This window comes from Acromyrmex echinatior, chromosome 2 (assembly GCF_024713525.1).
Source record: "Acromyrmex echinatior isolate Ae372 chromosome 2, ASM2471352v2, whole genome shotgun sequence".
NCBI classification, from domain to species: Eukaryota; Metazoa; Arthropoda; class Insecta; order Hymenoptera; family Formicidae; genus Acromyrmex; species Acromyrmex echinatior.
In genome coordinates this window covers 8,486,731-8,496,945 of record NC_141853.1, presented here as the reverse complement: position 1 = coordinate 8,496,945, position 10,215 = coordinate 8,486,731, and the positions used below count along the sequence as shown (strand labels likewise).

The 10,215-nt window shown below is 33.3% G+C and overlaps 1 protein-coding gene and 2 long non-coding RNA genes across 7 annotated transcripts; 1 reads left to right on the top strand and 2 right to left on the bottom strand.

Moving 5' to 3' along the window:
- Positions 1-223: 223 nt before the first annotated feature.
- On the top strand, positions 224-6,429 carry Ube3a (ubiquitin protein ligase E3A). Of its 4 annotated transcripts, none has more exons than XM_011065605.2 (12): positions 224-451; positions 2,078-2,213; positions 2,299-2,479; positions 2,598-2,963; positions 3,051-3,361; positions 3,469-3,678; positions 3,757-4,056; positions 4,139-4,339; positions 4,957-5,234; positions 5,305-5,521; positions 5,597-5,832; positions 5,960-6,429. In XM_011065605.2, exons 1-12 carry the CDS (start codon positions 360-362, stop codon positions 6,078-6,080), a joined length of 2,649 nt encoding a protein of 882 aa, XP_011063907.1. In that variant the 5' UTR covers positions 224-359; the 3' UTR covers positions 6,081-6,429. The 4 variants fall into 4 exon arrangements, with proteins under 4 accessions (XP_011063907.1, XP_087259058.1, XP_011063908.1 ...); XM_087402932.1 differs by having other exon boundaries at positions 394-1,449; XM_011065606.2 differs by having other exon boundaries at positions 396-1,189.
- LOC147910447 (uncharacterized) lies at positions 1,981-10,103 on the bottom strand. Of its 2 annotated transcripts, none has more exons than XR_015544122.1 (3): positions 9,972-10,103; positions 2,313-2,443; positions 1,981-2,246 (listed from the first exon to the last, which is right to left on the bottom strand). It is a non-coding gene; the product is annotated as an uncharacterized LOC147910447 (long non-coding RNA). The 2 variants fall into 2 exon arrangements; XR_015544121.1 differs by lacking the exon at positions 9,972-10,103 and adding an exon at positions 9,842-9,965.
- On the bottom strand, positions 7,286-9,835 carry LOC105151736 (uncharacterized). The gene is made up of 2 exons (XR_015544124.1): positions 7,954-9,835; positions 7,286-7,729 (listed from the first exon to the last, which is right to left on the bottom strand). It is a non-coding gene; the product is annotated as an uncharacterized LOC105151736 (long non-coding RNA).
- Positions 10,104-10,215: the final 112 nt, after the last annotated feature.

The following is a 10,215-nucleotide window of genomic DNA, read 5'->3' as shown; positions in this document are numbered from 1 at the left end:
TTATTTTTTTGTCACAAAACATATTAAAACAAATTACTTTACATTTCAAGTATAAGATTAATTTTAATCTGGATTTAATTTATTTTAACTTATTTATTTATTTATTTAATTTATTTAACTTCTTCTAACTCTTGGATGTAGAAAAACATAAATAGTCTCTTACATTTGTAGAATCGGACCTAATAATGTGTAATAATATAATACATATATTTAAGAAATGTATAATAATAAAATACAATATATTTAAATTATACATATAATTATTAAAAACATCATATTATGTTATAATTGTAATCATACATCTTTCATAATATATACGTGTGCAAAATTTAAATCGCGCGACAAATCACGAAATCGATATGTCACAACGATCGCGCGCGATCACGATGGATCGAGAGTCGCGGTGCACCACCGCGATAACTCGTGGCTCCGTTGGTGCTGATCGCAAACGGTAGACGTCAGTAGACACAGAAAGTAAAAGAAGACGGTGGTGGTTCTTTTACTCAAACGAATTCTCTGATTTTCGCAAGCCGATTGGAATTCGCGTCGAGTCCCCGTCGCATAAATTAGGACAATTAACTTAGCCGTCCATTTTCCTAACCTCCAAAACACCCGGATTCTCGACATCGATATTTTCCCTTTAAGAATCGTTTTGAATCTCTCTCTTTCTTTCGATCTCGCTCCCTCTTTCTCTCTCCCGCATTTCCATCCATCTGTCTTCTCTATTCTGCGTGCTTCGTTCTTCGTTATTTTCACTCCTTATGTTTTTCTATTGCCTTTAAACTCTATTCTCTCTCTCTCCCCCCCCCCTCCGCTCCTTTCCTCTTTCCCCCCCGCGCCGTGTCTCTGACGTATTGAAAAGTATCCCTTGTCTGCTGTGTGAAGAACGTGATCGTCGTCAACACGCGACGTTTAAAGAGCACACACGGTGGACAGACGAGCATTGTGCAACGTTTCGCTCCGCGGAAGTCCAACATTTGTGGTACTGAAACTGCCGAGCGGCGGGGACCCCGACGTGTCGCGTAGACGATAATTACTGCGCGCGACGATCGGATTTGGAGTGCGGTGACGAGCTCGCGGTGGTCACGGCTCAGCTTCCTGTCGCCGAGCAAAACAGGCAAAATTCCGACGATTTACGGTCTATGAGCGCCAAGAGTCAGGGAGACCCTGGAGAAGATCACATTTCCAGGTGTCACGAGAGTTGGTTGCGTCCTTTAGCGTCCGCCCCGTAAAAGAGAACCAAAAAAAAAGAAAAAAAAATAAGAAAAAAGGAAACGCTTGCTCTTTTTCGCGGGGAGTAGAGTGTCATCGCGTGTTTGACAGCGAATTGTTCCGAGAGTTTATGTGATCGAGAGACAGACGCTCGGTTCTCCGAACATCTCCGATTCGTATGCGTGTTAAAATCGATACGATCGGCGGATCGAGATGTTCTCGTGAAACATTGTGGAGGTTCTTTGCCGCCTTCTGTCTTTTCTCTCGCCTTCCTTGGCACGATCTCCTTTTCTTTATCTCTTCTTTTCCCGCTCCATCACTCCGTCTCTCTCATTCTCACTTGTTCCTATAAAAGATTTGTTTACAGCAACGTACTTTACTTTCGTCATGTGAGATCGCGAAATCGTGAGGCTGTCTATTATTAACTTTTGTTTTGGTGCAACGACACTGATCGTCTTATGTCTATTTCTAACAATGTAGATTAATCTCTTTATACTTTAATTTATTTTGTATCTTTTTTTCCAATTCTAAAAATTTTATTCATTTCTATCAATGTAGATTAATCGTAATTTCAGTTCAACTACTCTTCATCTTTTTGTAGTTATTAGGGAATTAATCTATGATATTTGTTCTTTAATAGTTTCTTTTTTACTTAATCAGTTTCACATAATATCTTCTAAAATGACTAGATACATTTATATAGAGAAATGACATTTGTACAGACATAAAAACTAAATGTTTTTTTTAGAAACATTTTGAGCAATAAAATTTTATAAATATAAAGTACATTTATTTATAATCATGCAGTAGAAAGTATTAAGGATTTAGTTTACATATATTTTATGTTGCACTATCATTTTTGTAGGGTAGGAGCTGAGAGCCCTTGCAGCGACATGAAGCGCGCAGCTGCAAAGAAGCTCATCGAACGTTACTTTTATCAACTCACGGATGGATGTGGAAATCCTCATTGTGACAATCAGCATTGTGCCTCCAGTGGCAAAGTATGACTTTAAAATCCAATTATCTACAACAAACTGTAATAGAAATTAAATAATGTTTTGTGTACCTTGTTTGATTTCATGCTAGGTAACTAATCTTACTCCAAATCAAGCAGCCGCACAAGCGATACAATTATTCTCGCAAGAAGCAAGACTGTGCGATGGTACACAACCCAGTAAAGTTGCTCGAACTACTATAGAGCCTGGACAAACGTCATTAGCTAAGAGTCTACCTGTAAAAAGTGTTAATTCTACAAGCTCCGATGAAGGTATTTATTTAATTTAGTAAAATTTTAATTTTTAAATCAAAACATCTAATTATTGTAGGCAATATTCAAAACTATCCAATTATACTTTAATGCAAATAATATTTTCGTTTTTCATTAGGAAAACCTGAGATATATCTTACAGAAGCTAAACTTCTGAATATTATAGAAAAATGTAAAGCAGAAGATTCATATTCTTTATTAATTCGTACTTTGGGAGAAGTGTTTTCTTCTGGAAAAGCATTAAGTATCAGTTTTCAAAAGACTGAGAAAAGTAATTCTCCTTTGACGGCACTTCTTGAACGAGCACCAGACAGTCTGTTAAGGCCACCCGCAGATTTGAATAAAGAAGCGGTACGATCTTTACAGGGAGAAGATAAAGAAGAAGATAGCAGTGATCCATCACCTACAGTTCCTAATAATGATGATACTAGTGTTGACTTACCATCGGTCCGTAGAGCTTTTGAAGCGCTTTGGTCTCTACCAGGTATGAATAAATACGATTTTAAATACTATCTTAACATCGATACCTTTCTAATTAAATTAAATACATATTTTTTCCTCATTTTATTAGGTGAAATGTTCGAATCAGCTCTGGTCAATGCGCTAGTCACTTTGGCGGATGATATAGAATTAGACCTGAGAGTATTTCGTATGGTACGTTGGGACAGCATGGATAGTTTGTTAAACATATTTCTCATTGTTTTTGAAATTCCAATGCTCGGAAATAGCGAATATTTGGAATTGGCTCTCCATATGCTGTGTAAAGCATTGAGCTGTGTACCGGTATTGGCCCAAGCCAAGTTAGCACGCGTATGGGCCAAGCATTGCAAATCGCAACTTCCAAGCCTTCTGCAAGCACTTCAAGAACTCATAACTGTCAAGGTTACATTCTCTCGACTTTGTCGATAGCATCTATTTCACTTGTTTAAGTCTTAAAATAATAAGTATATTTATTTCCTGATCATAAAAGATTTGATATCGCGTTAAAGGTAATTGGAGGAGCCTTTACACGTGATTATTGTGTCCAAGATGCAGACACTATTACCGCACCTACGAAAGTTATGAAAATTCTATATTATGCGAGTATGTTGGCTGGTGAATTAGACCCTCCTGAGTTAATTTTGAGTGATGAAGGTGAACCGGCTAGTAGCGACAAAAATACTTCACGATCAGCAGTAGGATCAGGACAGATTCCTCAGGTATCATCTCTGTTAATTAGCTGTTAATCTGGTATACATTATTTTGTACGATAAATAAAAGAGCAATATATATTTTAGGATCTACTAGCGACAGAATTAGGAATTACTGCATTGGATGCACGTAAACCTTTCATACCATTTACTGATTTTTATAATGAGCCACTTAGCGATGCCATAGAGATGGACAAAGATTTCGCTTATTACAAAAGCGAAGAGCCACAGAAATTTAGTTTTATGAATTACGCTTTTATTCTCACGCCGGCTACTAAAACTTTGGGCTTATATTATGACAATCGTATCAGAATGTATAGCGAACGACGTATGAGCTTTTTGCAAACCGTTGTCGGGCAACCAACTAATCCATATCTTAGATTAAAGGTTTGTTGATTCGAAGATGAATAACGAGGTGATTAACTTTGAAAAAAAAGATCAGTGTGAATTTTACTTTTAACTTAAACAGGTACGAAGAGATCATTTAATAGATGATGCATTGGTGGAATTAGAAATGGTGGCGATGGAAAATCCATCCGATTTAAAAAAGCAATTAGTTGTCGAATTCGAGGGAGAACAAGGTGTTGACGAAGGAGGTGTATCTAAAGAATTCTTTCAATTAGTTGTTGAAGAGATATTTAATCCTGATTTTGGCATGTTTACCACTCAGGTAAGAATTTGCACGACCAAGTAAATTTATGTAACTCTTTTATTTTTGTCTTATTTTGTTTTAGTGTTTAAGGGGATCCTAAAGATGACTAGTCATATTATAAATATGAGCACTTACACACAGACGATTTACATGTCGCTAGCACAGTACTATCAATATATCATTCACGCATGCTACACATATACATAAATTTTTGTGTAACAATTACGTTTTAATTTAGACGTCTAAGTACAATTTTAAGAACTCCACTATTTTTTCATGCAAACTACTAATCTGTGAATTTCATAAGTACATATAGCATAGCTTTTATATGAAGCAAATATTGTCACGACATAACAGCTCTAAAACACCATATTGGACAAAAAATGGTAAAAATCTCAATTTCGAAATTTTTTGTCATTCTCGGCGTAAACTTCACCTCACAAATATGTATTGATGCGTATATTTTAATTCTGGAAAAGAATTTTTAAATCAGTAAAAGAGAGGAAAAAAGTAATTGTTATATAAAAATTATATAATTTAGTTGGTTATACAGACGATTTTAGGATTCCTTTAATACTTCTTTTTGTATGTTCATAATTTAGTTTTTATAAGATATCATTACTATTTTATTTTAGGAAGATACGCAAATGACATGGTTTAACCCAACATCATTTGAGAGTGACGCACAGTTCACATTAATAGGCATCGTTATTGGTTTAGCAATTTATAATAATGTAATTCTGGATGTACGTTTTCCAATGGTGGTCTATAGAAAATTATTAGGCAGGAAAGGCGGTTTTCCGGATTTAGAGGATTGGAGTCCAACATTGTATCGAACAATGAAAGAATTAATAGAGTATACGAGAGATGACATGCCGGAGACATTTATGCAAACTTTCCGAGTGAGTTACAGGTATGTTTCCAATAAGTTAGTTATCACGATAAGAATTTTATTGTATTTTCTCATTGCATCTTTTCTATAGAGACGTGTTTGGATCGTTATCGTTTCATGAACTCAAAGAGAATGGTGATGAGCTGTATGTCACGCAGGAAAACAAAAAGGAATTTGTTGATCTCTATGCGGATTTCTTGCTTAACAAATCCGTGGAGAGACAATTCAACGCTTTCAGACGTGGCTTCCAAATGGTTTCAGACGAGAGTCCGCTCGCATTACTCTTTAGACCTGAAGAGATTGAGCAGGTACAATCGTTGATATGGCGTAAAGAATACGTTATATCAAATTTATTTTAATGAAATTATTCAACATACGCGTAGCTCGTTTGTGGAAGCAAAATATTTGATTTCGCTGAGCTGGAAGCAGCTACGGAGTACGAAGGTGGCTATACCGTGGATAGCAAAGCGGTACGTAACTTTTGGCAAGTAGCGCATTCCTTACCACCAGAAAGTCAACGAAGACTTCTTCAATTCACTACGGGTAGCGATCGAGTACCTGTCGGCGGTCTTTCGAGACTGAAGATGGTCATTGCCCGACATGGCCCTGATTCTGACAGGTAATATTTATATTACGCTGATTATATTTTAGTAATTTTATATATATATGTGTACATATATGTATGTATGTATGTATATATATATATATATATATATATATATATATATATTAACGTATATTTTTAGATTACCAATAGCACACACATGCTTCAATGTGTTACTGTTACCGGATTACAGTACAATAGAAAAATTGCAAGATCGCTTATTGAAAGCAATCAATTATTCAAAAGGTTTTGGCATGTTATGAACATGCTCCATCACTTCTCTTTCTTCCACCATCTTTCGAATGATATTCGAAGTACACAATAAGACTCAATTACTTTTGTCATTTTATTCTTAGCTATTTTATTCGGAAATATTTATCACAATATAATCCAAAACCGTGCCAGTGCGCTTATCATGGAAACGTTGCTTATGTGCAATACGAATCATCAAAAGGCTCCTAACGTTCTAAAAATTCCAACGAATCAAATATCGAATATCCTATGTACAAACCATATGTTCTTGAAAAAATGCTTTGAAACTTGCACCACTGCAAGAATCGCTTGTACCATACTGTGTACTTTTTCTACTGAAATATAGATAACAAAGACCGATTTTGTTGGCCATTCCGAAATGATTGAGGGAAGAAGTGCAAGAGACATTTCAAAACACACGATTACAATGTGTAAAAACTGAACGGAACTGCATTATAGAAATAAATATATAACTTTAGTAAAACATAGTCGACATAAATAGGATGCGTTTCAGGAACTCAATGGTTGCAATTATTATGTGATTTTACTTCGAAGTACTATTTTATTTATGAATTTTTTCATTATTAATAAAGAATGAATGATGATAATAATGATGTAAACTTTTTCTAACGACAAAATTTGTTAGCATGAATTATAATAACTTCTAATTCAGTTTATAAATTAGAATATAGACGAAATTTTAATAAAAAAGAATGGAATTTTTGGATGGAATTAGAATTTTTTAATCAAAAAGAAGTGGAAAATATTTAATTATTTTGAATTACACATTTATAATAATGTGATTTATATAATTATATAAATCACATTTATATAACTATATAATTATATACATTTGATTTATATAATTATATACATTTTATTTGAATATCATTTAATTAGTTATTAATTATTCACTAATTATTAACTAATTAAATGATTGATAAAAGTAAAATTGGTATAAGGAAAAATTCCCTTCTTTTTTATTGATTTTAATTTAACATATCAAATAAGATATTTAATAAGAGGGAGGTTTTTGTTGTACAAAGCTGTCATTTTTAGACATACCTTTAGCTTCCTAAACGCATCTGATGCTGCAAAGCCGAAAACAACCCTTATACAAAACACTGAGCTAATGTCACTCTGAGCAGACCTTTTTTGTAAAGTAAGGCGTGGGATAGTGGCGCTTTTGTATGTACTTTTCTTTCAATTTCTAACATTTTTCTTATATATCTTGCGTCACGATGGTGATCAAATAGTATCGAATAGAAATTCAATTTGTATAAACGTTTATAATAGGCAGCTCTTTAACGGCTGCCAGACATGTCAGTCGTTTTATTGTTATTCATGTGACAATAAAGCTCTCAGAAAAAATGTTGTATTCATTATTAGCTTTACAGAAAATTGGGCATTATTGTTCAATTATTTCCTCTATCATTCTTTTCTTTCAGCAACTGCAACATTTAATTTTTAACTCTCGATTATATATAGGAACAGTTCATTTGGATCCAAAACAAAAGTTTTAAACAGTTAATACAACCTGAACGATTGGTATTGTGAGATTATAAATTATGAGTGAAAAAATTTTGAACCTTCCTCTATCAATCGCCATAAGGCGAAGGTTTTCACTTGCATTCTGTATTTCAGAAATTTACTCAAAATTCTAAAAATTAAAAATTAAAATACAAACACGTATCATCTAGCTTCCTTCAACTACAAATACTTATGGAAGAAGTATATTACTTCCATCATGTAAATATCCGAATAATCGCGGTATTCAGAGCTTGGAAGATGCATTTTTGATGGAAGAGAAAACGAGTTTTGGTCTGTTCACTTAAATAATACATTTCGACATTCAGCGTAAATCGATATGATGTATGAACTTACATGCTCTTCTTATATTGTTGAAGTATACCATTCAATCATTCGAATCCAGAAATTTGTCGAGACATTGGCACACAGTAAACGAAAGATTTTTTTTTAAGATCAAATATGAAAAAATAGAATATTAAATTATTATTTAAATTATCATATGAGATAGGTATTACTTAAATGTATAATTTTAAATAAAATATTTTTTAATTTAAGAAACTTCTATATGAAAAAGCATTAATTCTGTTACATTCTTTTTTCTTGTTAATATAATTTTAAATAAAATGTTTTATGCTTTCTTCCCATTCATTCTTATGCTTTCTCCGATATGTATGTAACTTCGAATGGCTAAGCATTAATTACTCCGTGTACATCAACAATTTTACAAGTATCTTTGGAAAATAGGTAGGACACTGTCTTCTATTCAGCCTTGACATTAAGATAGCGAATGATCACGTGACCGGCACATTGAGATCAAAGATATCCCTATGTGATCACTGCTTCTCAATATTACAGGATCGGATTATTCGGATTGAGACTAGTAAATGATAGGATTCTCATTTTGATCGTTGATTCAAAAGTCGCTTCCAAATTAGCTTTATTGTCAGTGAATTATGGAAGAATTCCGCAATGGTGATAACGTGAAAGAATTCTTCTAAAAGATGATGTAATATAGATTGACGATTGCAGCAGAGACAATATCAATTGATAAGTTCCATAATCTAGTAGAAATCCAGAAAGAAAATTAAATTTTGATGTAAAACTAGGAATATGAAGAAGCAGGATGCTGTTCAAATTTAACTCCTCAACCAAACAAAAGTCTAAGCAACAAGAAAAAAAAGATGATCATAATTGAGTCGTAGAACGTAAGTTGCAGTTATAGATTGATCAAAATATTATGCATTGACCTATGATTACGACTTTCATTCACTCATTGTCAGTTATGACTATCTGTGTGCTGAAGTCCTAAATCTTCTCAAAGAGATTTCTCAAAGAATTTTCTCCTTCGGAAATCGAGAATCGACGACTTTGAACTTTTTGAACGAGAGAAAGGAAAGGAATGGACTGTGGACATTTATGTAGAAAGGTGGTCACTCTTCAGTTTGTAAAAATTTTCAGAATCGATAACGTGGATGTACACGTTCGGTTACTAGGACTTATTATTACATTCTGTAAAAAATAAGCGATAACACGAGAAAAATATCAGGGTGCTTCGAATCGAGACCTGAATATCGATCATATAACTTTTTCCAAGGTGGAACCGTAAAAATTTTTTGTATGTATATATGTATATGTACATACATATGTAATACATAAAAATTTTCACTTTTCACGTTTCCGTTCTAGAGAAAAAGTTACATAATCGATACCTTGGTCTCCTCCATCTGATCTCCGCTACTTTAAGTGCAAAAAGTATTCGTATAAAGAGAAAATGTTTTTTTTAAAAAAACTTTATTTTTAAAAAGTAAATATTATCCAGCAAGAAATGAATCATCGAATTGATATCGAATGAATATCGATACGATGATTCAACACTAACTTAACGATTCGACGTTTAATTGACGATCCTTTCTTGATGGATAATTAACAATTTATTACCATAAAGAATAAAATAGAAAATATGTTTCTTAAAATTACATATACCAAAAAGATGTGTATTAATTATAGAAAATATATTATCTAAAAAATAAGCGAAAATTAAAAATTGTATTGTTTGGATGATCAAAAAGTATTCATACAATCGAGAAATTTAGCTTCTAAAATCAGAAATATATACGAAGCTCGTTTATTTATGTTAGAACAGAATATGTTCATTATAGAAAATTGCTAAATAATGTTTATTTTCTACAAATAAGATTTTGTTTATAAAAAATGTCCTTGTACGAATACTTTTTGCACTCACTGTATTAAAAAACTTCTGTCCTGTCACCGAACAGCTGATAGCTTCTATGTGGCGTAGAGAATACCGAACCCAAAGGACAAATTCATTAGCGTTCCTAGCAGATATTAAGCAACCAATTAAAAATTATTACCTCATCTCGATAGTGTAACTCTTTCTTGTGCTTCGATATATCGCTGCGCTTCGATATGTAACAAATGTTTAGAAAATGCTGTTATCCTATGATAGTCGATAAGTAATGCGACCAATCATATTATACGTTACATGAACGTGCTAAACATAAATGATGCTGATTGGTCGTGTTACTTTTTCGAGTTTCCATCTTCCGAAATTTCGATTATCATAAGGAAGCATCCTTAGGCCGGAATCATACATTG

What these genes read in the sequence shown, in the direction of transcription:
- Ube3a (XM_011065605.2), top strand. Translation starts at nt 360, where the DNA reads ATGTCACAACGATCGCGCGCGATCACGATGGATCGAGAGTCGCGGTGC. An exon ending in AGCGCTTTGGTCTCTACCAG is followed by an intron (nt 2,964 to 3,050) that starts GTATGAATAAAT and finishes TCATTTTATTAG; the next exon opens with GTGAAATGTTCGAATCAGCT. An exon ending in TTGGCATGTTTACCACTCAG is followed by an intron (nt 4,340 to 4,956) that starts GTAAGAATTTGC and finishes ATTTTATTTTAG; the next exon opens with GAAGATACGCAAATGACATG.